The sequence below is a fragment of the Notolabrus celidotus genome, chromosome 21 (genome assembly GCF_009762535.1).
Source record: "Notolabrus celidotus isolate fNotCel1 chromosome 21, fNotCel1.pri, whole genome shotgun sequence".
Taxonomy (NCBI): Eukaryota; Metazoa; Chordata; class Actinopteri; order Labriformes; family Labridae; genus Notolabrus; species Notolabrus celidotus.
The window spans coordinates 4,221,369-4,236,935 of NC_048292.1; the positions used below are offsets into that span (position 1 = coordinate 4,221,369).

At 40.3% G+C, this 15,567-nt stretch overlaps 1 protein-coding gene across 1 annotated transcript in view; it reads right to left on the reverse strand.

Annotated features, from left to right (window-relative positions):
- Nucleotides 1-15,567, reverse strand: part of ppp1r12a (protein phosphatase 1, regulatory subunit 12A) — an 82,506-nt gene that overhangs the window by 32,260 nt on the left and 34,679 nt on the right. The window contains exons 3-9 of the mRNA XM_034673304.1: nucleotides 11,640-11,758; nucleotides 3,711-3,870; nucleotides 2,966-3,110; nucleotides 2,808-2,882; nucleotides 2,633-2,724; nucleotides 787-944; nucleotides 607-698 (exon numbers count right to left, since the gene is read on the reverse strand). Of these exons, the coding sequence (XP_034529195.1) occupies nucleotides 607-698; nucleotides 787-944; nucleotides 2,633-2,724; nucleotides 2,808-2,882; nucleotides 2,966-3,110; nucleotides 3,711-3,870; nucleotides 11,640-11,758 (841 nt within the window). The remainder of the gene's footprint in view (nucleotides 1-606; nucleotides 699-786; nucleotides 945-2,632; nucleotides 2,725-2,807; nucleotides 2,883-2,965; nucleotides 3,111-3,710; nucleotides 3,871-11,639; nucleotides 11,759-15,567) is intronic.

Here is a 15,567-nt window from a genome sequence, read left to right on the forward strand (position 1 = left end):
GGAAGCAGACATGACCCTTGAAATAAATGCACAGTTGCTTGGCCTCATTTCTCCAGCAGAGGGCAGCAGACTCAACAGTGGGACAAAGCAGTCACATCCCCTGCTCTGTGCTGACTAACAGCCTCATGTCCTCACAGTCTATCAATAAATGCTCACTCTCTCTCAGATTTTCCACCAATCATCCTGACTGTGCAACCAATCGCTATGTTTGTTAAACAGCACTGAAAACCAGGCTTTGAATTAGCTTTACATGCTCACTGTGCTGCAGCATGGGGAGTTAATCAGAAGCTCTTCCTCTGTTGGCCTGAAGTCTGAACTGAAAACTCATTTATGTAAAAAGTGCAGTCAGCCGCCTGTGAAATGAGGTTTGTGTTCACGGAGGAAGAAGTCGATAGATTGTGAAATTTGCTGATTTGTGTTCATAATAACACAGTGATGTCTCTCAGTGGAGCAGAGCGTCACTCCTTCGTGTATCAGAGGAGGAGCAGGTATCGAGCACCATGTTGGGTTTGTTTAAGAGCGTCTACCAGCTGTCTGCGCAGGTCAGATGATAAAAGTTCATCCACCAGATCCTACCTTCTTAACAGGTGAAGTGGGGGTCGTCACCTGGTTAGTTGGACTTGCTGGAGAGGTCACGGTGATGGTGGCCGGAGTAGGCGTCGTGCTGTTGCTCACGGATGCTGCAGGCTTGGTTTTGTCTGTTGACGTTGAGAAGGAGATAATCAGGCTTTGAACGCGTGTGGAAAAACAAAACGCTTCTAAAAATAATCCACCCACACACTGTACCTGCTTCAGTCTCTGATTCGGAGTCTTCGTCCTCCTCTTCCTCGCTGGAGCAGCTCGACTCGTCCTTCTTCCCCTCCTCTTCTTCATCCACCTTCTCCGGCTCCAAGGTCTCGATGCGTGGGGCGATCTTCTCTGGCTCTAGAAGCAGCGTTTCTTTGCTGGAAAACACAAATTCAAACACCTCTAGTTCACAGAAACATCTCAGCAGAGCGTTAGTTTCACCCTGTGAGAGAAAGTACGGATGCTCAGGGGGCTTCAAAATATTTTGAAGCACTATACATTGAGGATGACTGGCAAGAGGCCAGTTAGATCAACCTTCACATGTAACAGACTCAGAGAAAGACACTATAAAATGTAACCCCTTACATACTAAATAAGATGGATTGCAAGACCTCACTCCTATGCAATAAATGTGGAAGGGAGGTTGGAACCTATTATCACTATTTTTGGCAGTGCAAACTTAATTTTTGGCATTTTCTGGACCTGCATTAAGAGGGACTCAGGCCGGTTCATTCTCGGCCTCCCCTCAGAATCAGTTGCATTAACACAACCGCATTTTAAACTGTGTGATGAACTGTTGTTACTGGCTAGAAAATGTATTTTGATAAACTGGATTAAGGATAAACCGCCAACTGATACACTGTAGTATCAAGAGTTATTGAGGGTCCTTCCTCATGAAAGGATCAGAGCGGTTCTGAGGGGTAATGAGAGGTATTTCACTGACTCAACTTCTGATGCACTACTCACCACTGCACTATTATTATATTCTTTTGAGCCTGTACATATCAGTCATGCCTATTTGTTGTTCTTTTGTGTTTATAGTTGATGTTATTATTATTATATATATTTTTTTATTTGTATGCCTTATTCTTATGCCTTTGTACAAAGAGAGCACAGTTTACCAAGTCAAATTCTTTGTGTGTTCACAAGATCAAATGGCCAAACCTGCAGAGAGCTAATCAATAAGCATCCTCCTCCTTTATTATTGTGTCTCTATTATCCATACAGCTTAGCTAGCTTTGCTTTTTGTTATCAGGTGTTATATTTGCTTATACTTGGTGTGTGAAAAATTATTATAATAGCAATATGCATGACATTGGCCTGTGGGGGGGGGGGGGGGGTCTGGCAGCTGGGTTTTCCTTGTTTGCAATGTACGCCATGGTGGCAGTATTTTATTATATATATATTTAAAGAGTTCATTTGCAAAAACAGGTAACTCTGTTTTTATGCATTTTCAAAAAAACACATTTCTTTTTGATATAGATTCCTAAAAAAACATTTTTATTCCTTGGCTTTCAACCCTGCATGAGACTCTGCTCCTGTTTTAGTGTTTTATGGTTTGTTTTTATTTATTGTTCTATTGTTTGTATTGTTTTATTATCCTGTGTTGTAACTGTTTTATGCCTGCGTTGTTTGTCTATTTATGTACAGCACTCTGTTTCGGCTGTCGTCGTTTTTTAAAGTGCTTTATAAATAAAGTTGAGTTGAGTAAAGTTACATCTTCAAGATATCTCTGATTAATAAGTCATTTTGACTTAGTCAAAGCCACCCAACCTCAGTGGATTGATCAGACCAAAAGCTAGTATTAGAAAAAATCTGTGTTTTTTGAAACATTTTTTTGATTTTTCAAAAGTGAGTTAACTGCCTTCATTTTTTTTCTTTCTTCTCTTCTCTTTCTAATGTAAATGTCTTTATATAATCCATTCTTAATGTACTTGTTTAAATGTGTAAGTGATATGAAGGCAAGATGTATGATTCTATTTAATCCTCTTCTGTTGGTGGAAACACAAAAAACAATACAATCCTTAAAGAAGCCAATCAATGCTTCTACAGTTCGGCAATTTACCTCTTGAGTGGTTTCAGTGATTGGTTGTTGTCCCCTGTGGTCGTTGTTTCGATTATAGGAGATTTCTTAACATCTTTCTTGTCACCCATCAGCTGCAGGAAAGAGAAACAGATATTGTTACAGGAGAAAACACATGCTTTAGTCTGAAACAGCTGCTGCAGCCACTCTGACTCACCAGATTCTGTTTCTTCTGTAGTTCCTCTAAGTATCCCATAACGTCCTCGTCTGCTACATCTAAAGCCGTCTGGCCCTGTAGGAGGAAGATATTAAAGTTATCTAATAAAAGGAAGCAGTGCTTAATGACAGGTTTTTCTGACAGAGCTACTAACTCACCATTTTATTAATGAGGTCCATGTCACACAGGTGCTCCACCAGTATCTTACAGGCCTCCTCTTTGCCCCAGTGTGCAGCCGCATGTAGAGGAGTCCAGCCATCGTAGTCCTTAATATTTACATCATACCCTGCTTGGATTAAAAGCCTGTAGAGTGGAGGGAACAGGAAAACAAAAACAGTTTCTCTTTAGAATTAGCAGCTTTCGCTCCATTTTCTGGGGTTTAAACTCTATGAACTAATCTTCCAAAGTGCTGCCAGAGTCCAGGCTTTTAGAAGTGCGTCAGCGTTGTGGCCCCGGATCAGATTTATGAGATACAACCTCCCGACACGTGAACGCGTAATCTGAAAATCTTAGTCATCCCTAAACAAGAGCAGGATGAGATTTGCAGATTTTGAAACTGTGATGTTTCAGCCGTGACGTGCAGAACGTTTTGGATCCGTGTCTTTTATAAGGCGGTCGCACTAAACATGAGAGATCTTAGAGCTATCTATGGCAGCAGAGTGTGCTGGCTGGCTTCCCAGAGCAGATGGACAGGCGGCTGAGGCTCCTCTCCTCGAGCTGTGGAGCCGAATTAACGGCCCATAGAAACTGTCAGAACGACACTTTGATGAGATGCAGAAAGCAGGAGAAACTGCAAAGCTCGGCCTCTGCTGTCTAAGTTATAAATAGATTTTATGTCATGTAAAAATAAAATACACATCAAAGAGCAATATCTAGCTTTGTGAAATCAGAAGCAGCACTTACTTTAAAACCTCAACGTATCCCTTTGCAGCAGCCACGTGGAGCGACGTTCCTCCAGACTTAGCGTGCCGGACGTCCTGGATCTGGCCAATGTTGACCCACTGCCGGGCGTCCCTCAGCATGATCCGCTCCTCCTCTTTCCGGGCTGCTTCGATATCCACCCCTGAGGAGTGACAGGAGAGAGTGATGCTGTTAAAAGTGGCACGAGAGGATTACCTGCTGCTTAGACACAAACGAAGAGCTGTAACACTGAACCCTGGAGGAGGCAGAGGAGTGAGGAACGAGAGAGGTATGTGGATGTTTGGAGCAGATTTGAGTTGTTTGTGACGATGAATTACAAAGAAAAAAAGAAAAGATAGTGGTTTAAATTTATTTATTTATTTATTTATTTATTAATTTATTATTATTATTATTATTATTATTTTTGGTAGTGGTTTACATTTATTTATTTATTGTTTTTTATTTTGCAAGAAATGTGCTTTACAAGAAAAGGGTGACCAACTGATAGACAGAATAACAAGTAAGAAGGCATGAATATGGACAACATAGGAGGAAAAAAAAACAGGGAAAAACAAAGGAGTGATAGTAATAGCAGCACAACTGCTAATAATAATGATAAGAGGAAAACCAAGGCAAAAACAAAACAGCAAAAAAATAATTGATGTTTATAAAAAAGAAATAAAGCAGAAATAACCTAAAAAAGTAAGCAATGAAAGAGGGGGAAAAAAAGAAATAATAATAATAATAATAATAATAAGAAATTAAATTATATCAATAATGATTATGAAACAGATAAGGCGGAATGACAGTTTCCTAATTATTAATTTCAAGGGGTTAATATTAAATACAAAAAATAAATAAATAAATAAATAGACTATAATAATATATATATACATATAAATATATATATATATATATATATATATAATAGTCCATTTTTAAAACATAGAAATATATCTATTTGTTTATATTTATGTAGTATTTAATCATAAACCCTTGAAATTATTAATTAATATATATATATATATAAATATAAATATATATAAACAAGTTTCTAAAAAAAAAATAAAAATAAAAAGTGTGTCTTATATGGGTTAACGTTTTTTGTGGGAAGGTTGGAAGTATGAAGGTTAGTGAATATTTTCCAGTGAATTCCAAATATGAGAAGTGTGAAGTGGATTGATAAGAATAAAAGGAGTAAAGATTTTTATTTTATTTTTGTACTTTTTTCTATTTATTGGTGCTAAACATTATAGTCTGAATTTTATTGGTATTAGAAACTCGTTTTGTGAGCTTTGAAGAGAGGGGGAAGGAGAGAAAAGCAGATTGGAAAAGTAAGACAGGAAACAGACAAATAATAATAATAATAATAATTTTAAAAAAAGATAAATAATTATAAATCTATAGTAACAACATGAATAATAAAATAACTAAATAATAATAATAAAAAGAGGGAGGAGGGAGGCTGACGTCTAAATACTGATTGTGTAAGTGGGCCCTCAGTGTAAATATATGAGCTTCATCAGTGTGAATCGTGTGTTTGAGGCACAGAAGAGTGAAAAATGACATCAGTGTGTTCTCCATCTCTCCAAACACTAGAGGGAGTTGTTAAACACTTGTTCTGCTTCATTTTTGTGCCAAAATCCTGTCAATTTAACAGTGAAATAGAGGCTGCAAACACACACAGGCCTCAGCCGGTTAAGTGGGTCAATATGTCTAAGCTATAAGCTGCATGTGGCGCAGCAGTGAAAACAGGCCTGTATTGTCTTGTTGACACCTGGCTGGAACACGAGACGGGGCTGACATGTGCCGCAGTGAGTCGTCCAGTCGTCAGCTGAGCGTTAACTGTGGCCGACTGTATAAACAGAGATTTGAGAGGCGCACCGGGGACGGAGCCAAAAACTTCAGCTGATCTTATAGCTTCTTTTTTTTTTTGTTCTACATCATCACTCACTTCCTGACACCACTAGAGAGCTCTGAGAGTGCCTCCAGCTCTGGAAAGCACTGAAAGAGGACATCTGTGTGTCCGAGTGCGGCTGCAGAGAGAGTGCAGGAAGAGAATTAAAGAAGAGGATGCACAAAGAGATCTGATAAGCACAGAGAATATCCTCCAAAGTCCGGGCTCAAAGCGAGCAAGGCGGCGGTAATATCCCGCCTTGTTTGAGAGCGGACGTGTTACTCATCCTGATGATTTGTGAGCTGAAGTCCAAGAAAGTGAAACCAAATGGGACGAGGATGAGTCAGTGTCTGAGTTTATGTTTGAGTGGATTTCAAGCTTTTCTTCAAACCGAGTGTTTGACACTGTGTTGTTGGCCGTCAGCGAGGAGCTGTCACCATCGCAGAAATTCAAACTTTGATATCATACTATAAAAAGACGCTCTGCTTTTTATTTGTTCACTGCTTTGGAGACGTCTCTGAAGCAGCCTGCAGGTAATAACACACACACAAACACAACACATATACACTGCATCTCACTGACCAGGTAACTCTGGATGTGTTTACATGTGCAGCTTTTCTTCAATCTGATTAGAGATTACAACTTCTCTGTTTACATGAAGGCTGAATAAAGAGATCTGATTGAGACCTGTGTCATGCATCGAGTATTTCATCTGAATAAAAACCTTCTGACAGTTGTTCCTTCGGTCTAATGGGATGAAAATAGCAGAACTGTCTCCTTTATCTGCTTCTGATGCTAACAAACTCTGCTGTCGCTGCATCATTGTGCATCATCTCTAAATTTTGCTCCTCTGCACAGAAGACTAGTCTCCTCTCTCCTCCAGGGCCACTAACTTTGGAAGTCTGTATCTTATTCCATTTTCTTTTATTTTCTTCCATTTTCTTTTCTCTTATTCCATTTTCTTTTATTCTATTCTATTTTATTTTATTCCATTTTATTTTATTCCATTCTATTTTATTCTATTTTATTTTGTTTTATTTTATTTTATTTTATTTTATTTTATTCTATTTTATTTTGTTTTCTTCCATTTTATTTTATTTTATTCTATTCTATTTTATTTTATTTATATATTTCATATGTTGTTATTTCATGTTTTGTTCAACAATCAATCTTTTATCAATCAATCAATCTTTATTTGTATCGCGCCAAATCACAACAAACATTATCTCAAGACGCTTTTACAAACATAGGAGGTCTAGCCCACTCTATGTCAAATTATGAACAGAGACCCAACTTCAAGACAGGGTAAGACTCAGTCTGACCCCACCTTAATCCATCATGAGCATTGCACATCGCAGTATTTAGCTAGTTACAGTGGCGAGGAAAAACTTCCTTCTAACAGGCAGAAACCTCGAGCAGGACCAGACTCATGTTAGACAGCCATCATGCGTGGACTGAGTTGGGTCTGGAAAGACAGATAGAGGGGAGTAAGAGAGTCAATCCTGAGCTCCTTTTAAGTCTATGCTTAAAAAGTTGTTTCGGCAGGCGCCCATATACAGAGGCTATCGTTCTGTTGGCAGGGGTCATCATGGGTTCGACTCCCAGCCTTGCCCATTTACTGCTCGTCCTCCCCCTCTCTCTGCTCCCCACATTCCCTGTCTCTCTTCAGCTGTCCTGTCTAATAAAAGGCAAAAATGCCCAAAAACAAGTTGTTTTGGTTACAGGCCATTCTCACTTCACTCTAGCTCTGACAAAAAGTGGCATCTTGTTGAATCACATGGAGCGGACATGTGCAGTAAGAATAGTTTCACCTCAACCAGGAAGAACGGATGGAATGGAGTGTTGACACGGCTGATGATCTGAACATCAAACAGCAAAAACCACCCTCTTGATCAGATTAAAATCTCTTCCTCGGCTGGATTGACATGATCTAACCTGAATGAGGTGTTAACATGAAGCGTTATAATCAGAATAGCAGACTGATCAGGATGATAAGTGCTCCATGAACATAACCATGTCCATGTCATGCAAAGATGTTGCTTTAAGAAATAAACCCAGTGATAAAAATCTCACCTTTTTATTCCCTTATCAACCACTGATGCCACTAATCCCACTTTCTTTCTCTCCTCTTTCACGCTCTCGGTCATGCATTCATCACTGCTGTCTCTCTCTTCCTTGTTTTTGCGATCTTGGTTGAAATCTGAGAGTAGAGATTAGATGTAATCTGCAGATTTGATCCTTTTGGCAACTTTAAGTGACGCACTGTGTTATCGAACTCCATCAAAATATCACCATCTTTTGTTGTTACAGAAAATCTGAAGTCTTGAAAAAACTTTAACTGCATCTATGAACCATATGATATAAATTCAAGTGAACTGTGGGATAAAATGTGAATTAAAAATCTGTTTTATGCACCAGATATCTAAAAGCGAAAGAAATAACTACAAAAAATGTATTGATGTGAACCTCTTTCAGGTATTTACATAGTAAGTCTTACACTTACAATCTACCTGCAGCTTCCATGTAAACTTAACAACCTTCTATCCCTCAGTGAGTGAATGAACACAGGTAACCTTGAAGCAGTTCATCTAATATAGACAATGGGAGCCGGCCAGGTAGGCCGACGTCCTGTGATCTCTTGGGAGGCAGCCGACACTGCGTCTATAAAAAGCAGGAAGCCTAATGGCCTCTAAGTAGGACTACGGATTGAGAGTGGAGCGGAGGAGCTGGCAGCGGTTCAAAGTTGAGATTTTTAAAGAGAACAGCACATCTTCTTCACGAGCAGATCAAGAGAAAAGCCGATAGACTGAAATAAAGATCCGGCAGTGTTCCCTGAAGGAGGTGAGATGAAATATCAACAGAGATCTGCCCTGAAGGAAGCACAGGACGAGAGAGTGACTGGGTTTTAAGAGAAGTCACAAAAGAAAGGAGCCAAACGGCAAGAGTTAAAAACATCTGTTAGTCCGTCCACCTTCAGTCTGACAGCAGCTCTCTTAGAGCAGCTGATGAGGGAGGGAGGGAGGGAGGGAGGGAGGGGGAGGCTGGCAGACCAGCTATTCAGTCATTTGAACCAATCAGGGTCAAGGAGAGCATCTTGAGGTTGTTCCCGCCGAGGGGAAACCATGGTCACTCGCTAACAAGTTTAACCCCATGACTGGTGTCTCTTTGAGAGGAGAAAATCACATTACAAACATACAGAAGCGTTACACAACAACTCGTTGCATAATGCTGCATCCAGCAAAGAGAGAACTGAGCGGCGGATTGTCTGCAGCTGCCCCCGGGGCCAGGATCAGCGCAGATTCACTCTTCACAGGAGATTTATCCCCCGAAAAGCAGATTTATGGAGCGGTCTGCGTTCACGAATAAATACATACGGCTCAAACCGGAGTACGTAACATCGTCCACATACTGAAAAGGTTTTAAAAAGTTTGGCTCTGGAGTCTGGAGAGTCTGGGGGCATGATGAATGAAGATGCACTTTTTGGCTCTTCATCCGTTAGTGATGGATCTTAGAGGAGGCGGCGTGTCTATCAGGCGTCGGTAAATCAAAGCCGACAGCAGCCGGTGGCAGAGAGGCTTCAGGTTCAGGTTCAGGTGGGTACAAGTCCGGCTGCTGTTATGTAACAGAGTGAAGAAGAAGAAGCTCAGTGTCTCACCAGCACTCTGAGGGTCATTATCACTGGATGCCATGTGCTTCAAAGACTTGGACTTAAAGGACTGTCAACGTCTACAAGTTTGAGACCTGTTTTTCTCAAGGCCTGCTCTATAAGACGACTTAAAGGCACCGGTCTTCTAAAATGTCCTTTGACAAGCTACAGTCTGCAGCCAGAGTCCAACATAAGGACCAAGTGATATCCCTGTCTCCCTGTTCTCCGTCCATCTGCAACAGGTGTCTTTTTTAGTTCCTAAAAGAGCTGACAAACCTCAGTGTTCACCAACCTGCAAATGAGGAGTCAGCAGTGCAATGGCTGTGATGGAGGGCAGAGCAGAGACACACACAGCAGGCATGAAGAAGCTGAACTTCTGCAGCACCTTCAAGCTCATTTTTGGGGAGGTGCGGATTTGTTTTGAAGTTATTTAGAGCAGGGGTTCCCAAACTTTTCAGCCCACGACCCCAAAGATATAGGTGCCACAGACACGCGACCCCCACTCTCCCTCAAAGTGATTTAATGTGGCTTCATTTAGCTGGTCTGCAGAGAAATAGCCAACCTGTATGAGCATGTGGATGTGTTTCCACTGCTACTGATGCTTTTGATAATTAACTGTTCACGAACACTAAACTTAGGAGTCATCTGGCAACAAAGAAAGGCAGAAAACTCATTACATTTTCAATTTTCAAGGTTTTATTTCAAGTTTAGCTACTGTCTTTGTCAATATTTTTTACTAAAATGGTTAAAATGTTCTGTTTTTAAATAAAAACATTTTGGAAGACATCTCAGACCCTCCATTTGTGCCTCACAATCCCCCAGGGGGTCCTGACCCACACTTTAGGAGCCCCTGATTTAGAGCATAACCCCTGTGAAACTATAAGAACATTACATCTTAATTTGGAGTTTTGCTGCTTTTTACTTAAGCAACACTCTCTTCCAACCTTATCTGGGAGAGAGGACTCTTTTTATTGGCAACATAAGTTGACTGTTGGATCTCACAGCTCACACAGACACAAAGAAGTCCAATGAAGTAATGCAAAATACATCAACTATCGGCTAGTTGTTATTCTAAACATTGGTGTTGGCCCCGATTTTCACATCTGTATTTACTTGGATGTATTGCACAGTGTTTGCACTATTCTTCATTCACCTGTCCTTAAACATAAAGCACCTGCAAGTATCCTCTTATATGAAACATGTGGTATAAATAAAGTTTTGATAAACTTATCAAGCATGAGGCTGATGACATCATTGTGAACATTTCTAATCAGGATGTTAGACGCATGGATCAGCAAGTCTTAAACTAACAGCTACCTTTTCAGACGTGCAGTTTTTATTGCGGCCGTTAAAGCAGCATTCCTGTCTGCACGCACACAACACACACCTGTAGTAAAATCAGAGAGTTGAACGCTGGTGAACGCTGCCACATAGAAAGCAAAGCCAGCAGAGCTTTATTAGTGAATATGAGCTGAGGAGCACCCCTCTGGCCCCGGGCCAGTTAACACGTCTATGCCTGGCCTCTCACCGTAGGGGAGGGCCTTTCATCATCTTAAGAATGCCCCGGCCTTGCCCGGCCAAAAATAGAAAGACTCGACTTTTCAGTTTGGAGTCATCACATGAGAGAGAGAGAGCGCACAAACACAGCTGGATCACTTTCCAGTGTTATGTAAGTTTTTCTTTAAGTGAGTGAGTGAAAAACAGCCGGTGACTGGCGCTCAGCGAGAGCTCGGGTTCTATTTGACAACAAAGTCAGACGTGCGTGAAATACACAGAGGGCCCGACCATTAACACGCCAAGCACATCCAGTGTGGTGATATGATTTAGCTTGCTACATGTTATCACAGCCTTTAGGGTTACTTTGACACATTTCTAGTCACTACAGCAAATTTATATGTTCAATAAGCTTTACAAAACATTTAACAATGTGCATATGCTTCATATTTGACTATAACCATAGACTAAATAAATAATGGACGTAGTATCCATGACGTCACCCATCTGTTTCTGAAGCGTCGTTTTGAGGCCAGTCGGCAGCGGCAGCCATATTGGAAATGTTGAACTCAACCTAACTGATGTCGAGCGAGTGTGGAGTAAAGAGGCGGGCTTTGGGCCTCCTCGCCAACACAGTGTTCCCGCCTGTTAATCAAGTCAGTTGTGCCTCTCATTATGGAAAACTCGTAATCTTAATATCTTTGAAATTGCTTGAGACTTTAACACATAATAAAAAGCATTTTCCTGTCTGTTATACTTCCTCTATTGGGCAGGTGTAATCAGAAGTTTATCATCAGTGGCTAAACATAATAAGGACACTTTCATGTTGTGGTTCACTCTTAAATTGTACTTTCAGAGGTGAGAGAGGGAGTTGAAGATGTCTTGTATATTGTACCTTGTCTGTTGATCTCATTCTGTAGGAGCTCCTCCATCGCCTCCTCTTCGGCGATGTCCAGGGGAGTCTCACCTTCACTGTTAACGACTCCTACACTGGCACCCTGGCTGATGAGATACCTGCAGAAAACACACACAAACATTTAAAACACAAGGCCTAAAATAATAATAATAACTTTATTTATATAGAACCTTTAAAAACAAATGCTTACAAAGTGCTTTGTAAGCACTTGGACAGACAGGGAGGAGGAGACCACTGAGATGAGAACTAGAGCCTCTGTATATGGGAACCCCCTTGAAACAACTTTTTAAGAAGAGACTTAAAAAGAACCCAGGATAGTTGAACAAAATATGAAATAATAAAATAATAAATACAAAAAAAATAAAGTACAATACAGTAAAATAAAATAAATACAACGCAAGAGGTTACAAAAGAATAAAGGTAAATTAAACAGAATGAAGTGGTGTGACAATAGTCCAATAAATCATTGTTGAAGATGTTTTTCCAAGGATGAATAAATAAAATAAATAAAAATAAATAATTAAAAAAGGATAAGTAAATAAAAGTATTAAAAGGACAATAAAAGAGGTTTTCAGAATGAGAGCAGAGGATAAATTAGGAACATTAAAATAATAAATGTAAAAAATAAAAGGTAAATTAAAACAATAAATAATCAAATAAAATTCAAAACAATTAATTAGTTAGATAAAAGCTAAAAATAATAATAAACTAGAAGTAAAAGTGGTTAGAAGGATGAAGTCACATAAAAGCAAGTCTAAAAATGGGTTTTAAGAAGAGATTTAAAAGATGCCTTGAGTATGAATGAACAAATCCTGCTTTTTTACACGTTATCAGCTCCATGCAGGAAGAATAACTAGCTGGTACAGGTCTATAAATACATGAGAGGGTAAAAGTGGAATAACATGATTGTTTATGCAGTGCAACCAAGTCTTACAGGTGGCATAAAATAACTTTACACCCCTACTTTATGCTGGTAAGTTAAGATTCCTGAAAAATAGATTTGAGCCCAGAGGATATTTATAATGGATTCTCTTCTGTATGAAACCAAAATCTGCAGCTTCATTCTCACACTTCTAAACCCACGGCTGGCAAAGGATGAAAAGGTCAGAGCGTGCACCGTGTTTATTTACTTCCTCAGAGTGATGAGGAAACGGTTAAAAGACAGGAGCGGTGTGTTTTGTTGCTTTTGGGTCGGTGCCAGCATTGGTTGACAATCACAGTCTGCACCTCCTGTTGAACCAGTCACATCTTTTAACACCTCTAGGGCCAACGTAAATATATTGACCAATTATAGTAATTATATAATTAACTACGATAATTTCGAGTATTATGTAAGGAAAAACTTTAATTTGTCACAATTTGGATCGTTACTGCAGGAGAAACCCCAGGGACATGCTTTTATGAGCGTTCTTCAAAAACTAATAAAGTTTGGAGAGAGTTTCACGTGTACGTTAACAAAGTACATATGTATGGTGTATGTACACATAACATGCTAATGTCACAACTCCTGAAAAGTGGAGACGCATGAGTCAAACGATGTGTTGAAATGTCACAGGGTCTTCCCGAGGCTGTGCAAACAGAGACGACAGCCACACCTACACAATAAAGGCTGAGAGGAGTGGCACACATCCAGACAGGTTTATGGCATGGATTGTTTACTACTCCCTGATGTTTGGCACTAAAGTACCGCTCGGTTCCTGTTACAGCACAGACACTTCATTCATTCATACCGAAACATAACGAATATCCAAACTCGGGGAGGTAAGCGGTAGAGTTAATAATAATATCAGAGATTAAACTGACACTGTTGCATAAGGAGGCAGTTTCCACACATCTGAACAGTGTTTGTCATCTGCTGTTGCTCTACCTCTCGTGCTATTTTAAGATCAGCTTTAATTTAATATCTTGCAGCATCAGTTTCAGAGACCTTCTCACCAGCGCTGAGTGTTGCCAGTTTAGCAAAAGTTGTCTGGTGGCACTTCAGCCTCTCTTAGTAGTGACCTGTTTAAAATTAAATCTGTTTGCTTCATATTGAAGAAACTTTGACAAAGAAAACGGAATAAGAAACTAAAGAATCGTGTCATGCATTAGCTGCAGCTCTAGACCTGGAAATTATGCCATGCTTTGGACTCAACGGGGTCCAACTTGATATATTGTTTTGGGAAAATCTAAGCAACAGGATTACTTTCTGCTCCGCCGCCATTGTTGTTGACAAAGTTGACGTTGAAGTCCCGCCCCTTCTTGATTTTGATTGGTTGGTGATTAAGTGTCATGGATGAGGTTGGCAGTCTTTCAAAAGTTGAAATATTTTCAACTGATGGTGCAACTAATTTACTTAAACTCATAATGCCCACTGCATAAGGTTTATCATCTAAAAAGTGTACTACTATTTCCTTTATGTGGAGGGTTTTGACCATAGACTGGATAATTAATGGACGTAGTATCAGTGACGTCACCCTTCTGTTCCTGAAGCGCTGTTTTGAAGCCAATTGACGGCAGCAGCCATATTTGAAATGCTGAACTCAACCCAACTTCTGTCGAGGTAGTGTGAGGTAAAGAGGCAGGCTTTAAGCCTCCTCGCCAACCGCTACAGTGTTCCTGCCTGTCAATCAAGTCAGGCATGTCCTTATTTGGGCAAAACTTGTAAATCTAATATCTCCTGGAAAATTCAACCCCCGTACACTGTGTGCCGATAGAGAAATGAGCTCTTCAGACCAAATCCGTTTTTTGTACCAGGCTGTAAACATGTTTATGTCTGCTGTAAAGATCGTCTTTATTGAATTTGTGTGTATGTGGTTTCCGGTGTTTCTGCAGCCAGCCTCAAGTGGACGCTTGCTGAACTACAGTTTTTAATACTTCTGCATTGGGCTTCATATTTTGAGGAGGTTGCCGCTTGGTTTTCACACAGTAGCTCAGGTATAAGCAGGAATCAGGCAACTGCAAAACACAATGATCGGGGGCAAAGTTCCAGCTGCTTTAGGCACAGCAAGTGATATAAAATGCTGCTGGTGGACACAGGCCCTTACTCAGTCTATGTGACACCATAGGCCTTAAAAGGACACCTGGGTATGTTTTGTTGTGAGCAAGATGTGCATCAAGTAGATGATTTTATAGGTGGAAAACTTTTGATTTCCCCCTAAAAAAATAATAATCATCCAGACTGTTGAACTGAAGATTTAACAATGCTTATAGGAAATCAATATCTTATATGGTCTTTCAGAATATCCCAACTCTGAACAGTCGTCGTCTGCAAGACCCTATGCAAACCCCTTACTTAACAGCCCGTCACGTCCATAATAAAACTTTAAACTCTTATAAATAACAGCAGACATCTAAAATAAGCACCTAAATTAACACCTCTCCCTCGCCTTCTTCGTGACTTAACTCTTTATAATTTCGTCCTCCGTCAGCAGAGAGTCTGAACCTTTTTAACTCGTTCAACATCTTGACTTCAGCTGCTTCCAATTACAGCTGCGGTGAGACTCAGGCCCTTCTCATTAGGCCGACACACCACTTGAAACGGGCTCAGTGCTTACGACTTCCCCCCACACATGGCATCGGACCGACTGCAGTCACGTTTCAGGCTTTTATATCTTCTTGATTGGACTTTCTATTGAGCCCGTTCTAGGTCAGGTTCACTGGGTTTGATGGGCTTTGTGGTTCGGACTCCCCTCTGTGGGAGTCTTAACCAACCCTGGCTTTAAGTGGCTGTGGTGACATCGGGGTCTTTTGGAGTTCCTGTCACTGTGAAATGAGGATGCAGGGATTAAAAATGAGTCCTCTGAGAGTTCACCACCCACATCAGGTTGCAGCGTTTCTCTCTATGACATGATGTCTCCATTAGTCACCCATAGCAGACCGGCCACTTGACCTTTTCACTCAGTGTGTGGCAACAAAAAACGTATTG